This window comes from Rhinoraja longicauda, chromosome 2, assembly GCF_053455715.1.
Source record: "Rhinoraja longicauda isolate Sanriku21f chromosome 2, sRhiLon1.1, whole genome shotgun sequence".
NCBI classification, from domain to species: domain Eukaryota; kingdom Metazoa; phylum Chordata; class Chondrichthyes; order Rajiformes; family Arhynchobatidae; genus Rhinoraja; species Rhinoraja longicauda.
The window spans coordinates 65,565,291-65,591,956 of record NC_135954.1 but is presented as its reverse complement, the minus strand read 5'-3'; the positions used below and the strand labels follow the sequence as shown (position 1 = coordinate 65,591,956).

General features: G+C 42.0%; 1 protein-coding gene across 4 annotated transcripts in view; it reads right to left on the bottom strand.

Moving 5' to 3' along the window:
• Window positions 1–9,488: 9,488 nt before the first annotated feature.
• adcy2b (adenylate cyclase 2b (brain)) overlaps window positions 9,489–26,666 on the bottom strand; it is a 371,550-nt gene continuing 354,372 nt past the window's right edge. For all 4 annotated transcript variants that reach the window (XM_078428257.1, XM_078428255.1, XM_078428259.1 and 1 more), the window contains 3 exons: window positions 22,424–22,538; window positions 20,775–20,899; window positions 9,489–10,073 (listed from right to left, as the gene is read on the bottom strand). In XM_078428257.1, coding sequence (XP_078284383.1) covers window positions 9,921–10,073; window positions 20,775–20,899; window positions 22,424–22,538 — 393 coding nt within the window. In that variant the 3' untranslated portion in view covers window positions 9,489–9,920. The remainder of the gene's footprint in view (window positions 10,074–20,774; window positions 20,900–22,423; window positions 22,539–26,666) is intronic.

The window sequence follows — 26,666 nt, the reverse complement described above, 5'->3', positions numbered from 1 at the left end:
CGGGAACAATGTTCCCGCATCTAGCCTCTCCAACCCCTTAAGAATTTTATATGTTTCTATAAGATCCCCCCTCAGTCTTCTAAATTCCAGCGAGTACAAGCCCAGTCTATCTAGTCTTTCCTCATATGTAAGTCCCGCCATCCCAGGGATCAATCTGGTGAACCTTCTCTGTACTCCCTATAAGGCAAGAACGTCTTTCCTCAGGTTAGGAGACCAAAACTGCACACAATACTCCAGGTGCGGTCTCACCAAGGCCCTGTACAACTGCAGCAGAACCTCCCTGCTCCTAAACTCAAATCCTCTTGCTATGAATGCCAACATACCATTCGTTTTCTTAACTGCCTGCTGCACCTGCATGCTTGCTTTCAATGACTGGTGCACCATGACACCCAGGTCACGTTGCATTTCCCCTTCTCCCAATCGGTCACCATTCAGGTAATACTCTGCTTTCCTGTTCTTGCCGCCAAAGTGGATAACCTCACATTTATCCACATTATATTGCATCTGCCATGCATTTGCCCACTCGCCTAATCTATCCAAGTCACTCTGCAGCCTCCTAGCATCCTCGCAGCTAACACTGCCACCCAGCTTCGTGTCATCCGCAAACTTAGAGATATTGCATTCAATTCCCTCGTCCAAATCATTAATATACACTGTAAATAACTGGGGTCCCAGCACTGAGCCTTGCGGTACCCCACTAGTCACTGCCTGCCATTCCGAAAAGGACCCGTTTATTCCTACTCTTTGCTTCCTGTCCGCCAACCAATTTTCTATCCACCTCAACACTGAACCCTCAATACCGTGTGCTTTAAGTTTGTACACCAATCTCCTATGTGGGACCTTGTCGAAGGCCTTCTGAAAGTCCAGATATAACACATCGACTGGTTCTCCCTTATCCACTCTACTAGTTACATCCTCGAAAAATTCTATAAGATTCGTCAGACATGATTTGCCTTTGGTAAATCCATGCTGACTTTGTCCGATGATTTCACCACTTTCCAAATGTAATGCTATCACATCTTTAATAACTGACTCTAGCATTTTCCCCACTACCGATGTTAGGCTAACTGGTCTATAATTCCCCGTTTTCTCTCTCTCTCCCTTTTTAAAAAGTGGGATTACATTAGCTACCCTCCAGTCCTCAGGAACTACTCCAGAATCTAAAGAGTTTTGAAAAATTATCACTAATGCATCCACTATTTCTGAGGCTACTTCCTTAAGCACTCTGGGATGCAGCCTATCTGGCCCTGGGGATTTATCTGCCTTTAATCCATTTAATTTACCTAACACCACTTCCCGACTAACCTGGATTTCCCTCAGTTCCTCCATCTCTTTAGACCCCCGGTCCCCCGCTATTTCCAGCAGACGGTTTATGTCTTCCTTAGTGAAGACAGAACCAAAGTATTTGTTCAATTGGTCTGCCATCTCCTTGTTCCCTATGATCAATTCACCTGTTTCTGACTGCAAGGGACCTACATTTGCCTTAACTAATCTTTTTCTCTTGACATATCTATAAAAGCTTTTGCAGTCTGTTTTTATGTTCCTTGCCAGTTTTCCCTCATAATCTATTTTCCCTTTCCTAATTAAGCCCTTTGTCCTCCTCTGCTGGACTCTGAATTTCTCCCAGTCCTCTGGTATGCTACTTTTTCTGGCTAATCTGTATGCTTCATCTTTTGTTTTAATACTATCCTTGATTTCCCTTGTTAGCCACGGATGCACTACCTTTCCTGGTTTGTTCTTTTGCCAAACTGGGATGAACACTTGTTGTAGTTCATCCATGCGACCTTTAAATGCCTTCCATTGCATGTCCACCGTCAACCCTTTCAGCATCAATCGCCAGTCTATCTTGGACAATTCACGGGGCGATCTTGGCTCGCGTACCTGGTGGTCGAGCCCTCCGCATCGAGACGCATCGGGACGATCAAGCTCCTGCATGGGGGGGATCACAGCTCCCTTGGGCGATTGGACCCCAGGCCGGGGCTAGTCAAACCTTCTGTGACTTTGGAGCTTCCCGACATCGATCTCTACCTGAGACTGCGAGCTCCTCAATGTTGAAATCCGCTGGACGCATTTGTAGCGTCGATCCCAGGCAAGGGATCGCAGGCTTCGATGGTAAGTTCATGGCCCCGGGGTGGGGCTCAAAGTCAGTCTCGAGCAAAGCCGCCAGCTCCATGATGGTAGGCTGCAGAGCGATCGGAGATACGATCCGGAAATCAATCCCACCTCCGGCAAGGTAAGAGATTGAGAAAAAGTTTTCCCCTCCCCCCACATAAAACAAACCAGAGAACATTAACACATACTTTTAAAACACATTAAAATTAACAAAAAAGACAAAAAGACACGCAGACTGTTGGCAAGGCTGCCATCGCTGACGGCGCCACCCGGTGGAATATATTCAATTCTCTTCAATTCTCACAGGCGTGGTTGCAAGAATAGAAGAATGGTGAGGTAGCAATAAAATCACTACCAATTAGTGAAGACACTAGAGACTGTAGATGCTGGAATCTTGACCAAAAATCTCTCAAAGTGCTGGGGGAACAGCAGTCAGGTAGCATCTGGGGAGAGAATGGACAAATGCTATTTCACATCAGGACCCTTCTTCGGACTGATATCTGAAGAAAGGTCCCAACCATTCCCTTCATACATGCTGTCTAACCTCCTGAGTTTCTCCAGCACAATTTGTTTTGCACTGCAGATTAGTGATGCCATTTTTTTTAGTTTAAAAATTCAATCACATTTAATGAATTTCCATTAAATTAATTGTTCACAAAAGGCACTAATGCTATTCTTAACTGGGTGGTTAAGACTTGCTGATGAGGCATCTCGTGTTACCCCACGTGTACTTGTTGTTTGCACCCAATCACATAAATCTGGAGGAAAAAAAACTGCAGATGCTGGTTTAAATCGAAGGTAGACCCAAAATGCTGGAGTAACTCAGCAGGTCAGGCAGCATCTTGGGAGAGAAGGAATGGGCGACGTTTCGGGTCGAAGTCTGAGGAAGGGTCTCGACCCGAAACATCGGCCATTCCTTCTCTCCTGAGATGTTGCCAGACTCGCTGAGTTACTCCATTATGTTGTGTCCACACCGAAATCTGTGCCCTGGACCGTGCAGTTTTTGCCAAATGGATCTAGGCATCTCGTGTTCCCCCACTTTTACTTGTTGTTTGTATCCAATCACTCAAATCTTTGCCCTGGACCATGCATTTTTGACCAAATCGATCTTGGGTATATTCTTGCAGTGGGATCTGAGCTCCCAGCATTTCAGTTGGAGGCCAGGTAACACATGGCCTTGTGTGACACAAGAGACTAGCTACAGTGAATATCCTCGACATTTGAAAATGCGCATGACCTGTCAAAAATGAATTATTTTTACTTTTTAAACATTGTGAAAACACAAGCATGTTGGTGCTCACATCTATGCTGACCATCAACAAACATCTTAACATTGGTGGTGAGTAAATTATCGAAAGGAATGGCACAAATCATTTAGAAAAGCAAAATGAACATTGAAATGTTAATTATAAAGTCACAAGTGAAAAGAACACAGAGCCTTAAAGCAATTAAAACATTTAAATTCATTTAATTAAATCAAATAAAGAGCTTTACATAATTTTCTTCCAGCAGCTTTTTTTCCCCTTTCATTTTGTGGCATTACATTCATCTGCTGGCCTGCTCTACTTATACCAGGTTAGTCCGGCAGGGATTCAATGGACAGATTTTCCGGCCATGAGTCCTAACTGGCAGCTCACAAGTCCATGCCCAGCATCTGGCAGAGGTGAAGGTAGTGATTGGGAATTGCCTAGTATCAGACATATTCATCAGCAGAACTATATTGGATCTTGATAGGAGATGTTCTCTAATGTTTTATTTACAGCGTCCAGACAGATGCTGGCTGCTCTTGGGGAAAATGTTAACATTTATTCATTACTTGATGGAAATAATCACAAATGACAACAGACTGCAGAGGAAAGCTATTTGTGCGAGTTTCCTTGGGCCATGTGAATCACAGAATATCACTCTTTTCAGGATCTTAAACACATCCTAAATATACTCTCAAAGCAGCATCGTTTCAGTGTACATTTTTAAGCGTAGGTTGGAGGTTTCTAGGTTGGAGACTTCACTATCACTTCAGAAATAAATAAATTTCTGAGCACAGATGTAAGACCAGATGGCATCAAAAAACAGTTAATTAGGTGTGAGTTGTTCTGTTACATTAGGAAATCCAAGGTAACTAAAACAAAAAGATTGTTTATCATCTATATACTAAAACTCTCGTTTGTTATCTTGTTTGTGACTGATCTTCAGCCAAAACGGTACATGATAGCGCGACAAATTTAGGCCCACCTTACTCACCATTGTCACTTTAGTGATAATGCAAGTAGTTTTATTGAAATCGGTGTTATATTTTAAAAGTTATTCACATTTTAAGGTTTAAAAGGAGGGGAGGGGAGGGGAGAAAGGAGGGAAGGGGGGAGTGGGGGAGAAGGGAGAGGGAAGGGGGGTTGAGGAGACAGGGGAGGGGGGGAGGGCAGGGCGGTGCACCAATGCAGGAGAGGTTTAGGCCCAACGGGTTCACTTGGTCTAGTGTGCAATATAACTGCGAGAGTCTAAACATTTACAGAGTGAATTCCAGTCAGCTAATTACTTTTACTGCAAGAATTTATAATGTTTGCAACCATAGATCATTAATTTTATTGAGAGAGTTCACCATGTTTTACCAGCAAAGACCCATATTGGATGTACTACTGCACCCTCCATAATGTTTGGGACAAAGAACCATCCTTTATTTATTTGCCTCTGTACTCCACAATGTGTTGTAATTTCTACATGGTGAAACCAAAATGTATAAAAATGGCCTTTATTAAAATCTGACAATGTGCACTTTAACCACATGTGATTTTTTTTCCATTTCAAATCTCAAATTGTGGAGTACAGAGGCAAATAAATAAATGATGGGTCTTTGTCCCAAACATTATGGAGGGCAATGTGGTTGATGCATTCTAACATCTTAACACAATTGGTGGTTAAAGGAAAAATGGGAAAGTTAACTAAAATTCACCGATTATAAGAATTTACAGTATAGAACCCATTTCATTCATCACTTTTGTGCCCACCAAAAGGAATGTTTCAGACTCTTTCCAATTTCCATCTCCGAGTCTACAATCTTTGGGGGAATGGAGGAAAATGGTTATAATCATAGTGTGCTGTGGATAGAAAAGGTAGTCTTACCATGCAGATAATCACCATCATCAGATATAGATATGAGTAGGTAGACACAAAATGCTGGAGTAACTCAGTGGGACAGGCAGCATTTCTGGAGATAAGGATTCAGGTCGAGACCCTTCTTCAGACTGATGTCAGGGAAGTGGGCAGAACAAAGATAGAATGTAGTCAGAGACAGTAAGACTGGTGGGAGAACTGGGAAGGGGGAGGGGATAGAGATGGAAAGCAAGGGGTGTTTGAAGTTAGAGAAGTCAATGTTCATACCACTGGGGTGTAAACTACCCAAGTGAAATATGAGGTGCTGTTCCTCTAATTTGCGCTGGGCCTCACTCTGACAATGGAGGAGGCCCAGGTCAGAAAGGTCAGATTGCGAATGGGAGGGGGAGTTGAAGTGCTGAGCCATCGGGAGATCAGGTAAGTTAAGACGGACTGAGCGGAGGTGTTCAGCGAAACAATTGCTGAGCCTGTGCTTGGTCTCGCTGATGTAGAGAAATTGACACGTGGAACAGGGGATACAGTAGATGGGGTTGGAGGAGGTGCAAGTGAACCTCTGCCTCACCTGGAAAGACTGTTTGGGTCCTTGGATGGAGTCGAAGGGGGAGTTAAAAGGACAGGTGTTGCACCTCCTGCGGATGCAGGAGAAGTACCTGGGGAGGGGGTGGTTTGGGTGGGAAGGGTGGGAAGGGACGAATGCACCAGGGAGTTGCGGAGGGAACTGTCTTTGCGGAAAGGAGAAAGGGGTGGAGAAGGGAATATGTGACCAGTAATGGGATCCCGTTGGATGTGGCGAAAATGTTGGAGGATTATATGTAGTGTGCGACGGCTGATGGGGTGAAAGGTGAGGACAAAGGGGACTCTGTCCTTTTTACGAATGGGGGGAGGGGGAGCAAGAGTGGAGCTGCGGGATATCGAGGAGACCCTAGTGAGAGCCTCATTTATAATGGAAGAGGGGAACCCCCGTTTCCTAAAGAATGAGGAAATCTCCGATGCCCTGGTATGGAAAACTTCATCCTGGGCGGAGATGCGGCGTAGAAGGTGGAATTGGGAGTAGGGGAGCAGGGTGGGAAGAAGTGTAGTCTAGATAGCTACGGGAGTCAGTCGGTTTGTAGTAGATGTCGGTCAATAGTCTGTCTCCTGTGATGGAGACGGTGAGATCTAGAAACGGTAGGGAGATGTCGGAGATGGCCCAAGTGAATTTGAGTGCAGGATGGAAATTGGTGGTGAAGTCAGTGAGTTTTGAATGGGTGCAGGAGGTAGCACCAATGCAGTCGTCAATGTAGCGGAGGTAGAGTTCGGGGATAGGGCCAGTGTATGCCTGGAACAGTGATTGTTCGACATACCCTACAAACAGGCAGGCATAGCTAGGGCCCATGCGAGTGCCCATAGCTGCACCTTGGATTTGGCGGAAGTGGGAGGAATGAAAGGAGAAGTTATTGAGGGTAAGGACCAGTTCTGCTAGGTGTAGGAGTGTATTGGTAGACAGAAATTGGCTGGTTCTGCGGTCGAGGAAGAAACGGAGGGCTTTAAGATGAGGTTTTCCATACTAGGGCATCGGAGATGTCCTCATTCTTTAGGAAACGGGGGTTCCCCTCTTCCATTATAGATGAGGCTCTCACTAGGGTCTCCTTGATATCCCGCAGCTTCGCTCTTGCTCCCCTTCCCCCATTCGTAACAAGGGCAGAGTCCCCCTTGTCCTCACCTTCCACCCCATCAGCCGTCGCATACAGCATATAATCCTCCAACATTTTCCAACGTGATCCCACTACTAACCCCATCTTCCCATCTCCACCCCTTTGTGCTTTCCGCAGAGACCAAAACTCCCTGGTCAACTCTTCCCTTCCCTCCTGTACCTTCTTCCTGATGGCAGGAGTGCAACCAGGGTGATGTGGGTCTCTGATGCTCTGTCTTCCTCATGATGCTGAGGCAGCAACTCTTGTAAATACCTTCAATGGTGGGGATCTCAATACCTGTGCTGGACTGGGCAGACTTCATCACTTTTCGCAATCTTCGTTTCTGCGTGTTCGAATTGCCGAACCAGGCCGTGATGTAACTAGTCAATATGCTTTACATCTGTAGATGTTCAAGAAAGTAATCGTTGATGAATGGCCTGAATCTTCTAAGGAAGTAGAGGCATTGATGGGCTTTCTTTATGATTGTATCAATATGCTGTGTCCAGTACACATCTTCAGGGATGTGCACACCCAGGAATTTGAAGCTTTTGACACTCTCCACCACCATCCCGTTGATATGCGCCAGTTCCCCATAGCCCTCAATTCCATGACCTTTCAAAAATGTATCCGCTTCCTCTCTAACCTCCCAATAGTCTAACCTCTACAACCCTCAAGGGTAGATAATTCTGGAGATTCATCAGTGTTGGTGAGAAGTCCTTATGCACCACTGTTTTCAAAGACTGTTCCCTTGTAAACATCTCGATATCCACCCTGTTATGTCCCCTCAGGATTTTTTCATTCTTCTGAACACTAACTTCTTTGCTCACTATCTTCCTTCCTTCTTGAACATTTGTGGTTTTCCAATCTGCTGCTACCTTCCTGTAACTTGGAATTATGAAAAACTTCAACCAATGACTCCATCACATCTGCTGCCACTTCCTTCAGAGGGAGGCCATTGGGTCCCAATGACTAACCCACCTTCAACCCTTTTTCCAATATATCGTCCCAGTGATAGTGATGGAACATCAAGCAGTACAGTACAAGAACAGGTCCTTTGGCCCACAATGCCTGTGTAGAACATGATGCCAAGACCAACTATTATCTGCCTGCACTTCTATATACTAAAACTCTCGTTTGTTTGTTTGTTTGTTCCTGAACTACAGCCAAAATGGTACACGATAGTGTGACAATTTTAGGCCCACCTTACTCACCGTCGCCCCTTTGGTGCGAATGGAAGGTTTCATTGAAATTGGTGGTGATATTTCTAAAGTTATTCACATTTTAAAGTTTAAATTGATCTCCTAGGGAGGGAGGGGGAGGGAGGGAGGGGGAGGAGGGAGGATAAGGGGGATTGAGGGGGATGGAGTGGGGGGAGGGGAAGGGGGGAGGCTTTTACTATCCTCCTTTATATTCTTGGCTAGATTACCTTCGTACCTCATCTTTTCCCCCCTTATTGCCTTTTACTTATCTTCTGTTGCTCTTTAAAAGAGTCCCAATCCTCTGGCTTCCTGCTCATCTTTGCTATGTTATACTTCTCTTTTATTTTTATACTGTCCTTGATTTCCCTTGTCAGCCACGGTCGCCTCTTACTCCCCTTAGAATCTTTCTTTCTCTTTGGAATGAGCTGATCCTGCACCTTCTGTATTATTCCCAGAAATACCTGCCGTTGTTGTTCCACCGTCTTCCCTGCTAGGGTCTCTTTCTAGTCAACTCTGGCCAGCTCCTCCCTCATGCCTCCAAGATCCCCCTTGCTCAACTGCAATACTGACACTTCTGATTTTCCCTTCTCCCTCTCAAATTGTAGATTAAAACTTATCATATTATGATCACTACCTCCTAATGGCTCTTTAACCTTGAGTTCCCTTATCAAATCTGGTTCATTACACAACACTGTACGATATTCAGACATAATTAAAATCTGTAACGCTAAGAAATGTAAACTAAAAATGTAATTAAAATACATACCTGTATATGCATATAAATATAAACAATTGAATTATTTAAGAAAAATAATTAAAATGTAACATTTTACCTCTCTGCCTCCTAATCCATAGTTCTACAATCCTCATTTGGTCATTTTGTTGAAGGTCTGAAGTGCCTCAGAATCCGAGAGGTGATTTTCTCAAGATTATGCCAGTAAACGCCTGCAATATGGAACTCTACTACAGGATTCATAGGATTTGTTGACCAGCAATTTACTATGACCCTCTCCCTAGCATCACATCCTGAGCAGTGTGCTTTGCACAGAGATCAGGATCTGATTCTAGCTTCATCGAATAGTTAGGTTAGCAGTTCCTCTCTATCTGTTCTTCAAATCTTGGATAGGGATGCAAGGACAATTCACACCCAGATTGAACTGTTGAGAAGATTTTGAGAAAATGTTTAGTGGTAATGAAAAAGCTGAGCACTGGTGGTGGAAGCCGCAGTCTTTATAGCAAGGTAAATGAGGTCAACCTGAATGCATCACAGCATTTGTTTATTTTTCCATGGAGCAACAACAAAAGACTGATTCTGGAAATAGAAGAACATACAAACGTTTAATAAGTTATTATAAAACAATGTAACAATGCAAGACACATTTTAAAAACAGGTCCTTGTAAGTAATTCATTTCCAAAAGCAAAAATCTGTAGCTACTGAAAATCTGAAATAAAAACTGAGAATGTTAGAGTTGCTCAAGCAGCATCCGTGGAAAGAGAAACAGGACTATGATGAAAGGTCATTGACTTGAAACATGAACTGTTTTTCTCTCCAACCTGCTGAGTATTTCCAGCATTCTCTGGTTTTGTATATAATTCAATTAGTTTGCTCAATTGAAGCAAATAAGGTGTCCACAGCACATGTGCAATTTTCTAAATTGGATGAATTTAGATAGTAACAGCTCTACATTTCCAAAACATAGGCAACGTATGTGCAGCTAAGGATAGAATCAAACCTATGTACAAGTGTTGTTTCTTGAGATCATTCCTTCAAAGGCTTGCCTTACTTTGCTGCTGAACATTTATTCATTGATGTTGAATCTTCATATTTCAGGTCACTACATTTCCTTGCGATAGTGATCGTGTCATCTCTGTGCTTACAAAGTATGTTTTAAGTTCTCCTTTCCCTTTGACATTTATAATTCCTCTGCATGTACAGTTGTATCCAAGAGTTTGTAAGATGTTTTTTGTTTCTTCTGTGATCTAGGAAAGGTTAAAAATAAAGATAAAAGCTGGTTGTCAGTACAATAATTTTCACCACATATATCATGTTGTGTGCAATATTATTTTCTTATGAAACTTGAATTGCTCACATAATATTGTCAAATGTTACACCACAAATAGCATGTTTTATATATAATCTATATATATATATTTAGGTTTTCCATTTAACTGTTGTCAATTTCAAAGCAGTTTAGGGTGCTAAAAAGAGTTAAATGGAACAATAAGCTGACTACCACAATTCACCCTCAGAGAATTTTATTAAATTTGACTGGAGTCCAGTCACCCCAAGGAAATAAGGTCAAATCAAGCCTATTCAATTCGAATTTACTGTCATATGCACATGTACAGGATGTTATGGTGCAATGGAAATCTTGCTTGCAGCAGCATCATGGACAGTTAGATGCTGACAACAATGTAAACATAAATTGTACATAAATTAAAGATAAATTACACGTACATTTCACAAGACCAAGAAAAGTAAAATACTGGGCAAAAAACAAGACATTAGTGCAAACCACACTTAGAAATAAATCCACCGTAGTACAAGAGATGGTTACACAGTCATGGGTGTAAAGAAAGTAGAACAGAGGTTAAGCAATTGGCCTTGAGGTCAACACCTGAGGAGATGTCGTTATTGATCCACACTGATTGAGGTTTGCTGATGAGGAAGTCAACGATTTAGTTGTAAATGGAGGTCTTAGACCTTAATAATGAGTTTGGAGGGAATGATTGAGTTGAATCTAGCTGTTGTAAATGAACAGCAGCCTGATGTATGTGTTTCTATTATCCAGATGGTCCAGAGCAGAGTGGAGAGCTGGTGCCACAGCATCCGCTGTGACCTACAAATTGAAGCTGATCCAGGTAATTTATGAGGCAGGAGTTGATTTGCGTCATCACCATCCTCTTGAAACACTTCACGATGGTGGATATAGATGCTATCAGGCGGTAGCCATTGAGGCAGGTCACCATGTTCTTCTTAGGCATTGGTACAATAGATACCATTTCAAAGCAGGTGGCAACCTCAGACCACAAAAGCGGGAGGTTGGAGAAGTCCTTGAATGCTCCAGCCAATTGGTCCACATGGATCTTTAGCACTCATCCGGGGGTACACTTTGTGTGGACTCAGCTTCTTGGAGGACGATCTGATGTCAGCCTCAGACTCTGACTAGATCACCACGTACTGTGGGTACTGGTGTATGTGCATCATTCTTCTCCCTTTCAAAGCGTGCAGAACAAGCACTGAGATCTTTTATGTCAGATTTTATGATATCCACAAGCTTTTATGTATATTACTTATTAAATCCTTAAAGAACATCTTACCCATCTTTGCATCCCATGTGTCAACTCGCTCTTTTTCTCTTTTATCCTGATTATCAATATGTGACATTACTCATATGAAAAGGGTAAATGCATGGTTGAAGAATCTCTGATCAAAATGCAAGATATGAATACTTGCCTGATAAAGGTGATAGCAGGTCAGAACATTTCAACTGTGTTGTTTTCCTAGCACATTAATATTATTGAACAATTCTGAGCTACTGGATTAATCCTGGCAACAATGAATGCGGCCAATCTGTTGACACATGCCCTAATGCCATATTCCTCCTTTACCACTTCAACATGACCTTCACTAAAACACTGATCTGTGTACCATCTGTTATCCACTCCACTCTACTTCGTGTTTTTTTCAATATTCCACTATCTGCAGTTTCTTGTGTCTTCTTAATTCTAACTTTCATCTGGTTCTGAAGCAGGTGAGATGTCAAGATTGTAATGGTGTTGGTGTGAGGACTTCATATTCTTGTTTGTTATTAGATTGAGAAAATGCAATCAGATACCTTATACCTTAGGTATGCTGATGAGGAAGTCAAGGGGGGGTCAGGGAGCAACGCCGGTTTGGCAGTGACCACACTGACATTCACAGCAGGGTAAACTCACATGGTTTATTCTATTTACAGTGGTAAGAAAGTCCAGAACCACATGGAGGCACTGACCATTGTCATCAGAGCGCATGTGCTATGACACTGGCAGCCTCAGGCTTGTCCCAGCAGCTTGCCCCAGTCCTGGTCCTTGAAGAAGAAGGCGTGGAGACCTCAGGCTTATTCCTGCAGTTCACCCTTGTCTCAAGAGGAGGTGCTGATGGTACAGGTTTTGTCCTGGTGGCTCAGCTTTGGACGAAGATGCGATGCTGGTGGTCTCTGGATTATCCTGGCTGCCAGTCTTTGCCTCTGTGTGTGTGAGGGCACAGTCCAATGGTTCAATGGTTCCTTTGTTACCACGTGTATGATGGTACAGTGAAATAACTTTTTTGCAATCAGCTCAGCAAGACTATCACCATACACAAGCACAATCCCTCAGTTAGAACAGAACAGCACACTGTCTATAAGGAAGAGGCACCATTTTAGTCCCAGCTGCAGCTGGCCATAAAGGCCCATTGCAACCACCGCCTCCATTCTGGTCGTCCCGCGAACTGTCATCCCTCTCTTTGCATGGCCCACATCAGTCCTTGTTCCCTGCACGTTCCCGCGGCTTCCCTCTCCTGGGGGACGGGGGACGGTTCCTCGTTCCATGACGTGCAAGACAGGCCTGCTGTTAGAATTGGACGTCATTTGCCGGATTGCCTTTTGCTGCTCATGGCTCACTGAGTTCCCCTCATTGCCTGTGGGCAGGAAGTGGTTCCGGCATCCCAGGCTTTGCCCACTCACTCAGACTCAGCCTTGGGTAGAGGTGCTGGATGTCTTGGGCTTCTTTCCCAGTAGTCCAGTCTTGATTACAAGTTATCTGTCCCAGTGGCTCAGTCTTCCTCAGTGGCTCAGTCTTCCTGTGACAGAGGAACACAATTGGCAGGGAGGCATCCCACTTTGTCTCCCTACCTCTCTCTTCTTTCTTTCTTTCTTCCTTCCTCTTCCATCTTCCTCAAGGTTCAAGTCGCCAACCATTAGCGGCTAATTGGACCCAGCTGTTACCAATGAAGCTGGGGATGGGCCTCGCCTGGCCTGTCAGCCAGTGATGGAGATCAGAGTGGCGTTCAAGGGAGTGGGTGCTGTCACACATCGCCGCGCATCTTGTCCATGACACCATCTCTTGTTGACTATATTTGCACTGAACCATCGATTGCCCAGAATTTCTCCCCCTGGCCTCATTGTTCAAGTGCTCTCTAACTCTTATTTTGAGATCTGAGCTGCCTGGCTCCTTCTGTCTCTACTCAACTGCAGGGGTTGGGCTATGGGTTATGGGTGAACAAAAAGATAAGAATGAACAAAGGTTTTTTTTATGGTAGAACGACTGTGTTTGAGAAAACAATATGTTATGAAATTTGTAGGAAGGAACTGCAGATGCTGGTTTAAACCAAAGATAGACGCAAAAAGCTAGAGTAACTCAGCGGGACAGTCAGCATCTCTGGAGATAAGGAATGGGTGATGTTTCGGGTCAAGACCCTTCTTCAGACTAGTTAGGGATAAGGGAAATGAGAGACGATGATGTAGAGAGATAAAGAACAATGAATGAACGATATGCAAAAAAGTAACGATGATAACGGAAACAGGCCATTGTAAGCTGTTTGTTGGATGAAAATGAGAAGCTGGTGCGACCTTTGGTGGGGGAGGGATAGAGAGAGAGGGAATGCCGGGGTTACTTGATTAGAGAAATCAATATTCATACACTGTAAGCTGGTAAGCTGCAAGGTTGTAAGCTGCATAGTGAAATATGAGATGCTGTTCCTCCAATTTGCGTTTAGCCTCACTCTGACAATGGAGGAGACCGAGGCCAAAAAGGTCTGTGTAGGAATGGGAAGGAGAATTAAAGTGTTTAGCAACCGGGAGATCAAGTAGATTCAGGTGGACTGAGCGAAGGTGTTCAGCGAAACGATCGGCCAGTCTGCGTTTGGTCTCGCCGATGTATACGAGTCCACATCTTGAACAACGGATACAGTAGAACCATTATGAAATCCAAATTATAAAATTTGGTTAAGACATATAATTTGTTCTTTGGCACCACTTTCACTGTTATCCAATTTTTTTGTTGTCTTGTGGTAGATTAAACTTGTTGAATGATGAGTGGGAAGATATGAATTGCTGATGACAATGATGTGTAGGAATGTTGCCGACTTGCAAGAATGGTTTATATCAGTAGCATTTGTCAGAAGAAGAAATGAGTTGGAAAGATTGACTGTGGTTAAGTGTCTCTGTCTTCCAATCATGCATACAATCAAGGTGAACCATGCATGAAAGTAAGCTGACTGCCAGTCTTATAATACCTTAGCACATTCCCCTTTCTTATTTTTACTCTCTGCCTTGGAATCATCCAAACATGATCGGCACTTTACACTTTATTATTCTGGTTGTTCAATGTCATGTGAGCCTACTGTGGTCTGAGGCCACTCTGACCATCCTGTCTCATGCATAATGAAAGACACCTCCAGGTCTGCACAAGCAACCACAACACATCTTTAGCAGGCAAAGAATGCCCATTATGCTGAGTCATAAAGTTACTGAAATGTAGAAAGTAAATTTACTCTTAATTAACAAATCCACCCCACTCACAGGTAAGAAGAGTGCAGTTGGAGGGTGCTGAATATTATTGCTAGATTTTAATAAATTGTATTCAGAACCCTCTTGCACGGTTGAGCTCCTATTTTGTCTCTGCTGGTGAGATTCAGGGAACTTGGAAAAGCTGTTGATGCATCATAAACATAGAGATCCAATTAATCAAAATGTTAATCAGCAATCTATTTCTGAGGAATTTCCATGCGAGGAAACCGCATACTCTCGAGTCATCATATCATATATATACAGCCGGAAACAGGCCTTTTCGGCCCTCCAAGTCCGTGCCGCCCAGCGATCCCCGTACATTAACACTATCCTACACCCACTGGGGACAATTTTTACATTTACCCAGCCAATTAACCTACATACCTGTACGTCTTTGGAGTGTGGGAGGAAACCGAAGATCTCGGAGAAAACCCACGCAGGTCACGGGGAGAACATACAAACTCCTTACAGTGCAGCACCCGTAGTCAGGATCGAACCTGAGTCTCCGGCGCTGCATTCGCTGTAAAGCAGCAACTCTACCGCTGCGCTACCGTGCCGCCCATGTTTGGAAGTTGGTGATCCCTTTTCAACATTGAAACCCACCTGGTGCTACCATAGCCACATGTGTATCCTGAGCACTTGCCTGCACTGCCATCTTGTGCCACATGGTTTCATTGAATCAGACAGTGTGGAAACAGGCCATTCGGACCAACTTGCCCGCACCGACCAACATGCCCCATTGACACAAGTCCCACCTGCCTGCATTTGGCCCATATCCCTCGAAATCTATCCAATCCATGTAACTGTCTAAATGTTTCTTAAATGTTGTGATAGTACCTGCCTCAGCAACCTCCTCCAACAGCTTGTTCCATACACCAGCACCGTTTATGTGGAAAAGTTGCCCCTCAGGTTCCTATTAAATCTCCCTTCCTTCCCCCCTACCTTTAAACTATGTCCTCTGGTTCATGATTCCCCATACTCTGGGTAAAATACTCTAATTACCCTACACTTGCCCAATCTATTTTTCTAATTATTTTGTTTCCTGTCCCTTTTCCTGGCTTTGTTCCACCCCAAACTCTGTTTCAGCTTTTTCCCCCACTACTACAATCAGTCTGAAGAAGGGCCCCGACCTGAAAAGTCACCTATCCATGTCCTCCAGAGATACTGCCTGACCTGCTGAGTTACTCCAGCACTTTGTCTTTTTTGTAAACCAGCATCTGCAGTTCCTTCTACCCACGGGGCCTGCCAGGTTGATAATTCTCCTCGTTGTTTCAACATTTGAGCACCTACAATGATCTTTATCCAAACAAAAGGTATGCATAGGAAAATGCTGCTTGTCTTTCCTGATAGCGAAACTAAGGGCTTGGAAGTATGCTTATTGGTTTGCTGCACGGCATTTTTAGACTGTATCTACTGCATAATGCATAACGGTGACAAAAACAGTAACTACTGATTTTAAACAGCAGATGAATGATCAAATGTAGCTTATTGAATGTTTCGGCTGTACAAAACCAAAAACATTGTGGTTCTTTGTATTACTCTTCCTGACGACCCTTAATGGATGATAAAGGAACTGTGAGAATACCAACCGATGCTTTTGTAGATCTGCTGTTAATAATGCATTCCAACAAAGTAAGTGTGTGAAAATTGGTGATGGTGATGCTCATTCATGTTCTATCCATATTCTACGGATTCCACCAGACCTGCTGAGTTGCTCCAGCACTTTATTTTTGCTCATACAGTATTCTACATTTTCTTGCTCATGAATTTGGAATACCTATACTTTTCCTCTGACCCACTTGGAAGATCTAAGAACAAACGGAGGCAGCTTATGACTCTCCACTGATTTCTGCCTGAATGACCTGAGAGGGAAGCAAGGCTTAAAATGGATATGCCTCTTCACTAAATTCCCTCCCCTTAAATGGTGATTGTGTCTGGCACATTTTATTTTACTTTGCCAAAAACATCAAGACAGTTTATAAACTTTAGACTATCTCCTAAAGGTTTTTCTACATTCTTAAGGCAACTGCTGTCAAGTAGCTAAAACATCAGATAGCACAGTGATTGAATTGTCCAGTAGTTGGGCGGCACGGTAGCGCAGCGGTAGAGTTGCTGCTTTACAGCGAATGCAGCGCCGGAGACTCAGGTTCGATCCTGACTACGGGTGCTGCACTGTAAGGAGTTTGTACGTTCTCCCCGTGACCTGCGTGGGTTTTCTCCGAGATCTTCGGTTTCCTCCCACACTCCAAAGACGTACAGGTATGTAGGTTAATTGGCTGGGTAAATGTAAAAAAAAAAAAAAAAAAATTGTCCCTAGTGGGTGGAGGATTGTACGGGGATTGCTGGGCGGCACGGACTTGGAGGGCCGAAAAGGCCTGTTTCCGGCTGTATATATATGATATGATATGATATGATATGATAGTTAGTGAAGTAGTTGGTATCCTCAGTTGCTGTTGTTTACTGTGCCATTAGATGCTGTGTTAGCTTCATGTCTATTTTAATGCAAGCAGATTTCACAGATCTACCAATTCCCGATAAAAATAGGGTGTCATTATCACTTACAACTTCCTATTGAGAGTAAAAGATTAATTATTTTATTCTATTAAAACAATTACACGGTACGTGTATAAAAATAGCATCAATCTATAACCGGCAATCAGCTAGTCACATTGCAATCTCTCTTCCTTCATACCAATATGATTTGAAAAACATTTTTTTTCCATTCCGAAACATTACCTTGAGATTTAAAATTATTTGCAATAATAATTCACACAATCGGTAATGAAATAGCAACCATGAAAGAAGTTCATATGATCATAAGACATAAGAGCAGCATTAGGCTAATCAGCCCATCGAGTCTGCTCATGGCTAACCTATTTTTCCTTTTCAACCCAATTCTCTTACCTTCTCCCTGTAACCTTGGATGCCCTTACTAATCAAGAACCTATCAATCTCTGCTTTAAAAATACCCAATGACTTGGCATCGACAGCTGTCTGTGGCAATGAATTCCACATATTCACCACCCTCTGGTTTAAGAAATTTGTCCACATCTCTATTCTGAAGAGGTCCATTTGTGGTAAGGCTGCCCTCTGGTTCTAGATCCTCCCAATACTGGAAATGTCCTCTCCACATCTACTCTATGCAGACCTTTCACTATTCGGTAAGCTTTCAATATTTTCATCTAGGCCTTTCAATATTCGGTAAGCTTCAATGGCATCCTGTCATCCTTCTAAACTACAGACAGTGCTGACCGAGAGCCATCAAACGCTCCTCATACATTAACCCAATAATCCCCAGGATCAACCTCGTGAACCTCCTCTGGACCCTCTCCAACACCAGCACATCGTTCCTCGGGTATGGGGCTCAAAGCTGCTCGCAATATTTAGGGCGGTCACGCTGGCGCAGCGGTAGAGTTGCTGCCTAACAGCGAATGCAGCGCCGGAGACCCGGGTTCGATCCTAACTATGGGTACTGTCTTTATGGAGTTTGTAAGTTCTCCCCGTGGGTTTTCTCCGAGATCTTCAGTTTCCTCCCACACTCCAAAGACGTACAGGTTTGTAGGTTAATTGGCATGGTAAATGTAAAAAATGTCCCTAGTGGACAGTAGGATAGTGTAATGTGCAGAGATTGCTAGTCGGCGCGGACCGTTTGGGCCGAAGGGCCTGTTTCCGCGATGTATCTCTAAACTAAACTAAAATATTCCAAATGTGGTTTGCCATGTACCTTCTAAAGCCTCAGTATTACACCATTGCTTTTATATTCGAGTCCTTTCGATCAATTCCACCATCTAGATCTTTACCATATAACGTGAAAATTAATGAATCTAATATTGACTACAGCGGAACACCACCACTAGTCACCGGCAGCATACAGAAAAGCCCCTCTTTATTCCCACTCTTTGCCTTCTGCCAGTCAGCCAATCTTCTATCCATGCTGGTACCTTGCCTCTAATACTATGGACTTCAATTTTGTTTAGCGCCTCACGTGCAGGCTGTATCGAAGGCCTTCTGAAAATGCAAATAAACAACATTGGCTGACTCTCCTTTGTCTACCCTACTTGTTGCTTCCTCAAAGAATTCCAACAGATTTTTGTCTCAACTACTGAAGTTAGGCTAACCAGCCTATAATTTCTTTCCGTTTTCCTCGCTCCCTTCTTAAACAGTGGTTTCATTTACGACTTTCCAGTCCTCTGGGACCATTCCAGACTCTAGTGTTGCTTGAAAGATCAACACTAATGCCTTCACAATCTCTACAGCTACCTTTTTCAGAACGTTGGGCAGTGGTCCATCTGGTACATGACTTACCCACCTTATAAGTTCATAAGTCAAGGGCAGAATTAGGCCATTTGACCCATCAAGCCTACTCTGTCATTCAATCATGGCTGATCTATCTTTTCCTGTCATCCCCATCTTCCGGCCCTCTTCCCATATACCTTGACATCCTTACGAATCATGAACCTATCAATCTGCACCTTAAAAATATCCAATGACGACCTCCACTGCTGTCTGTGGGAATGAATTCCACAGATTCACCATCCTCTGTCCAAAGAAATAACTCATTATCTCCTTTCAAAAGGTATGTTCTTTTATTCCAAGGCTGTGCCCACTGGAACTAGACTCTTCCACTAGTGGAAAGATCTTCTCCATATCCATGCTATCCAGGCCTTTCACTATACGGTAAGTTTCAATGAGGTCCCACCTCATTCTTCTAAACTCCAGTGAGTACAGGCCCAGTGCCGACAAATGCTCATCATTCATTAACCCAATCATCACCAGGATCATTCTCATAATTCTCCTCTAGACCCTCTCCAATCCCAGCACATCCTTCATCAGATATGGGGCCCAAAACTGCTCACAATACTCAAAATGTGGTCTGACCAGGGCTTTATAAAGCCTCGGCATTACATCCCTGTTTTTATATTCGAGTCCTCCAAAAATAAATGCTAACATTGCATTTGTCTTCCCTTCTACCGATTCGACTTGCAAATGAATCTTTGGGAAGCCTGCACCAGCACTGCCATGTCCCTTTGTAACTCTGATTTCTGAATCCTCTCCCCATTTAGAAAATAGTCTACGCCTTTATTCCTACTACCAAAATGCACACTTTGCTATCCTGTGTTCCACCTGTCACTTCTTTTTCCCCTCTCCCAACCTGTCCAGCTCCTTCTGCAAAGTTCCACTTTTCTCGACATTACCTGCCTCTCCACCTATCTTCGTAGCATTCGCAAACTTGGCCACAAAACCTTCAAATTCCTTCATCCAAATCATTTATATACAACGTGAAGAGTAACGGCCCCAGAACTCGTCATTGGCAGCCAACCAGAAAAAGCCCTCTTTATCCCCACACTTTGTCTTCTGCCATTCAGCCAACCTTCTACCCATGCTAGTTACATGCACCTCAGTTTAATTTTGACCTTGCACCTTCAGATCTTTCAGCTTCCCAGCTTTACTTAGCAATAGCGACTGCTCTCACTTCTGCCTCCTGACTCACGTGAATTTCTGGCATTTTGCTGGGGTCACTGTGAAGACCACGCAAAAAACATATTAAATTCATCTGCCAATTGTCTGTTCCTTTTACTATTTCTCCATCATCATTTTCCAGGGGTCCAATGAACACTCTTGCCTCTTTTTCACTCTTTAGATATCTTAAAAAAACAACTTTTGGTATCCTCTTATATTATTAGCTACTTTACCTTCATATTTCATCTTTTCTCCCCTTATTGCTTTTTTAGCTGCCTTCTGTTGGTTTTTAAAATCTTCCCAATCCTCTAGCTTCCCGCTAATCTTTGCCATATTATATGCTTTCTCTTTTACCTTTATGCTGTCTTTGACTTCTTATGTCAGCCAGGGTCACTTCATTCTCCCCTTAACATGTTTCTTCCATTCTGGGATGAAAAGATCCTGCGTCTTCCGAATTATTTCCAGAACCTCCTTCATTCCTGCTGGTGTCCCTTTCCAATCAACCTTAGCCAGCTCCTCCCTCATGCCTCTGTAGTTACCTTTACTCAACAATAATACCAAAACATCTGACTTCAGCTTTGCCCTCACAAACTGCTGGTTGGATTCTATTATATTATGATTACTGCTTCCTAGGTTGCATTCATTATGCCTATGTTTAAAGAGCAACCAGAGCGAATTTTGATAAAATTACCTGTATCTTGCCAAGAACTCCAGTGCTGTCCATCCTGCTGGCCACATTGACACTATTTCCCCAAATATCATACTGTGGTTTCTGAGCTCCAATCACTCCAGCAATAACAGGGCCGTGGTTAATACCTGTTGGCAAATTTAATAATGTTAAAAATATTAAAACTTTGCAAAAAGTACAAAGTAAGGTGTGGCAACAGCAGAATCTGATCAGTTGACAATAAAACTATTGTACCTTCATGGTCATCAGGATGTGGATAAATCCTTTAATGGAGAAGTAGTACGACTTAAGTTTTAATTAATAGATTTTTTTTAAACTTGTTTTCGATGGGGTAAATATTTAGAATTAAAATGCAACTTTCAAAAGGGATTAAATGGAGGTACAGGTTATATCTACATTTATAAACATGGTGATATGCTTCTAATAAACCACTTTATTCAGTTAGTGCTGGGAAAGTGGACATTAGGAAGACTACCTTTCTTAGGCAATATAAAGCTTCCTTCTCTACTATTAGCAGGTCAGAGTATGGCAAATGGCCATCCTGTTGGATTCAAAAGATGTCATGGATGCAATTACTCACTGCTCCTTCATCTTTAAATTACAATCAATTTGTTACTGGAGTGGCAGTTTACAATTATAGTGGCAACAAAAGCATGACATGCAAGGAAGGGACAAGGTCAAAACCAGTGAGACCACCATTCCCTTCATATCATATCATATCATATATCTACAGCCGGAAACAGGCCTTTTCGGCCCTCCAAGTCCGTGCCGCCCAGTGATCCCCGTACATTAACACTATCCTACACCCACTAGGGACAATTTTTACATTTACCCAGCCAATTAACCTACATATGATGACCTACAAGCTGACAGGTCCATTTAAATGTCTTGAGATACCCAGAAACCTATCATACTATTTCAGATTTCCCTGGGTTGCCAAGCTAATCTTTCTTGCTGAGCATAAAAAAAATCATAGCAGCATCCCTCACCCATCTTCAGTGGCATTACCATTCTAGATGAAAACTCAGTAAGTTATAACAGTTCTGCCATATATAATGCACTGAAGCTGTAGACCTCTGAATTAATAATTTTGTTATATGAATGACAACAGTTGATTTGTTTTGCTTAAAATGAAGTCATTTTTGTACTGTATTATTTAAAAATAGTGCTGCAAGTACAGGAAACAACCAACTGGAGTCAGCATTAGTCTACAAAACCACAAAGAAGATCCTAAATCAATGTTTGTGATTCTTCTGATTGGATAGGGCTGTGAAACTGGAAGTTACACTTCCGTGTTACCGGGTCTTGTCATTTAAAATTTTTGAATGTCTCAGACCAAATCTGCCACACAGAAAGGGCAGCTTATTTAGGCTATTCACTGCTAGATCATGAGAAGAGATGGGTTTAAGTCAAGTACTTCTTGTCATGTGCACAAGTTCACTGAGGTACAGTTACAATGAAAAAGCTGGCTTGCTGCAGGATTGCAGACAGCATAGACGACACACAAGAACATGTTATACACAAATTCCACATAAATTATCAAAGACAACGAAAAGAAAAAGTGTGCCAAAAATCAAGACATGAATGCAAAAACTCAATTAGAAAACAAGTATATTGTCGTGCAAGAGGTTGTGCTGCTTAAAAATACGTACCAATACGGAGCTTGAAGTCATTGAAAGAATGCTTGTTAATCACATCAAGTTTTATCATGAGTGCAAAAGCAAACTCTAGCATGGTTCCAATATGTGTATATTGTCTGTCTGCCTCCTGCAAATAATGAAAATGTAAATTGTATCAACTTGTTTTGTTAGATTTTAAAACCAAAAGGCTTTTAGAAAAACATGTTATAGAAATGGAAAAAAAACAAGCTATTTAAAAAATACTGAAAATTCAATCAAGTAATATAATTTCTTAAAGAAATATGTCAACGATGATATAAGTGGCAAAGTGTAGTGCAGTCTGCGTAATCAATGTAACTTTATGTGAACAATTTAACCAAAGACTTTGTTCTGCACAGATCTCAAATTCGACTTAGATGAAATATTGTAATTTTGCCCTGATTTCCACATGATGTAAAATTTTTAAAAATAAGATCACATTTTTATTTTGCAATACACCAGGGATTATTCTATTTATACATTGTTGTTGCAATGGTGCTATAAGTAGCATTTCACAGATCAAAATGGTGTTAATTTATTTAAATGTCCTGTTAAATATTACACGTTATGTTTGCAATTTTCTTGGTATTTTTACGGTAATAGCTACTGAGTTTTCCTGGAAGTGTAGAAACACCCACTTTATTATGCCTGCTGATTTATGCCACATTACACTGCTTTATGGTCTAATAATATTGGCCTTTCAATTAGACAGCAGCTGTATTAAGATTAATTGCCAATGGCTGTGCTGGGAATTTTTATTAAGTGGGAGAAGCCACTTAGAATATTACATTTTATTACAAACATAATTACATAATTTTTGAAAAATTAATTTAAAATAGGAGGAAGTAGTTTTTAATTATTAATGATATTTTGATTAAAAAATATTGGTTTATCTTCACAGTTCCTAATTCGGATGCTGAAATAGATTTAATTTGAGGATGAAGATTTATTTTGCAGGACACCACTAATGAGTGGGCATGGCAAAATAACGTGTGCAATATTGCATGTCTGATATGTTGCTTGTCATATTTTGCATCATGTCATTCTGACTGCAAAAATTGGGTCATGCTGAGGGCCTGTGCGAGGTTGTAGTTTTGTAATTGGTGTGCATATGTGCCTCGATGATTGTAGACAATGCTCTGCCCAGACTCTGCCGTCTCATTTGAACTTGCACATATGTTGCCAAAGCTTGAGCACTCAACTACGACTTCAATAAACATGCACAACTCCCACACCTATTGATATAAGGAAAATAATAAGGTCTAATCAGACAGAATAATGTCTCAAATTCTGCATTACTGAATATCTGTAACAGATTATTTGATCACAGAATAATGGATGACATTGGAATTGCTTGGATTTATACAAACAGATTAGTCCTACTTTGGGATTAGTCTAAGTTTGTGAAGAAATAGTCATAACTTTGATTATATTATTTTGATTTACAAGCAGTTTGACTGTTCCCAAGTGACCATAGAATAGTGTACATCAATCCTCCTTTACACATTTTTGTTTCTGCTGAGCTAGTTGAAGATGAGTTCTGTCTGAGCTAGAATGGAAGTTAAAATAGTGCAGGAGGAAAAGTGGAGAGTGGAAGAAGAGAGGCAAGTAAATAGGATGACTTTCTTAATCCTGGCACTCTGATTCATTTATAAATAGCGTATCAGGCAAGAGTTAGATGAAATAATTTGTTCCTATATTTGACCATTCTCTAGAAAAACAAAATGCCAAGTGACATCTGGCAAAGAGCTCACTATGGGAAATATTATAACATATTATATCATTGAGATATACTGATCAATAAAAAAAAATAAAGCTCCATATTATTTTCATTCAAGAAACGACAATGATTAGCTTGAATTGCAGCTTACATGAACGCCATCAATCACATCCCAAAGTCATACTTGTAATTAACATTTGAAATTGCTGCTGCAATTATCAAATCAATCCTCATTCATAGATTCTAACAAAGCTCACTCTAAAAAGTTTGGACGCTCTAGCATGTCAGTCATTTTGTATAATGGACACAGGTACACCACTTCCAGTGTAACGATGGTAATACATTTAATGATCAATGCAGAACTCGATAAACACGTCTCTTTCAACCTGTTCTGGAAATTTAAAATAGGAATAGGTTGTCCTAAAGATACTTCACTATGTCTGGGAAAAAAGTTCAGAGTTTTAAAGTTCAGAGCTTTCAAGTCAACCTTTTCAGGTTTACGATAACTGTTGGAACGTAATTGAAATAAAAATAGTAACAAGCACTCTGAATAGACTCTCTTTTCATATTCTCGCTAGCTTCAGAGGAAAAGGTTTGTGCATCTACACCCCTTTCTAGAGATCTGAGCGCTAACCTCCTATTTTCCATGATAATCACAGTCATATTTGTTTTCCAAAGTGATCAGAAGAGATCTTGCGACACAAATCTGAAAAAGGGCAGAAATTTTCTCTGCTTCACCCCATCCAATATTTGGCTCAACATCACCAAAAACACCCTGCCTTGTTTCCCACTGTAGTCAATTGGCCATGACAGTACAGTTAACTCCATTATTTGAAATGTAATGTAATTAAATGTAATTAGGATTCTGCCTTGAGGGTCATACAAACATTTGAAAATGCTGTGATAGATTTATTTTACAATCATGTTTTTTTTAAACTTCCTGCAACAACGGTTATTAGCAATTCAATATTCTTTGATTCTAATCTCTACACATGAGTCATGGTCAGGAAGGATAGCAACCACTAAAAATAGAAGAACCTTGGAAAGGAATATTGGAACTAAAATTTAGAAGTGAGTGGGGGGGAAAAAACACGAAAATAGGAGTCAATGTGGGCACGGGGGAATTTATTCACCCTGAGCATAACAAAGAAAAATCAGATAATGTTTAAAAAAGTGGAAAAAAAGGAAATGTATAGGGACATAGAAATTTGGGAATCCATGTATAAACCAAAATAGAAAAGGAAAACATAAACCATTATGTTGAACTTCATATTCAGTGAGTAGAGGATATTATGCTTTAGCTCCATAAAGATCTTATTAAACAAGCCCCTTGCCCACTTCCCAACTCCACTCTGGAAAATGCATTCTACTCTCAGTGGTGGATCTCAGAATGATAGGATTGGGAAGGGTGGGCAGCATAGATTCACCAGACTGACAGTGGTTAAATTATTAGAGGTAAAGATCTTCAAAACTTGAAGACAGTGGGAGAGCAGCCATCTTGCAGAAAACAGAAATCAACATTAAAAATATCAGCAGGAAGAAGTGAAAGAGTGTTTCTGCCAGTTCAGTGTTACTGGTTAAGGAGAAGGGACATTAGATTGAAGTAGGCATACAATTGGCTCAGCTAGAGGCAGAGTAGCAAATAAAAAAGGCAAAGTACTGAGGAAAAGTACAACTTGAGGCGTTGTCTCGAGGCATGGGAGAGAAGGCCTTCGGAGAAGAGTGCTGCCCTGCCCAGCCCAGCGCGGATGAGGTGCTGTTGGCAACACAAAGGAGGTTTGCAGGATCACGTGATGTACTGCAGCTGTATATTGTGGGAGCTGATGGACCCCTTGGTTGCTCCTTGTGACCACATCTGCAGCAAGTGTTGGTTGATTGAAGAACTCAGGCTCAAAGTTGACAACCTGGAGTCCGAACAAACGCTGCGGAACATCAGGGACAGGGAAATCTACCTACACGCTGTGTTTCTGGAGGCAGTCACAAATGTTAAAGTAATTGCTTGATGGGTGGAGGGGCAGGTAGTGTAGAGAAAGCAGGGGCCCTGCATGTACTTGGACAGGTTGGGAGAGTGGGCTAAGAAGTGGCAGATGGAATACACTGCGACAAAGTGTGGAGGAGTCATGCATTTTGGTAGTAGGAATAAAGGTGTAGATTGTTTTCTAAATGGGGAGAGGATTCAGAAATCAGAGGTACAAAGGGACTTGGGAGTGCTGGTGCAGGCTTCACAAAAGGTTAATTTGCTAGTTGAATCGGTAGTAACAAAGGCAAATGGAATGTTTGCATTTATTTTGCGAGGGCTAGAGTATAAAAACAGGGATGTAATGCTGAGGATTTTTAAGGCAGTGGTCAGACTGCATTTGGCGTACTGTGAACAGTTTTGGGCCCCGTATCTGAGGATGGATGTACTGGTGTTAGAAAGGATCCAGAGGTTTACGAGAATGATCCTGGGGTTGAGTGGGCTAATGTATGATGAGCGTTTGACAGTACTAGGCCTGTAATAGCTGGAGTTTGGAAGGA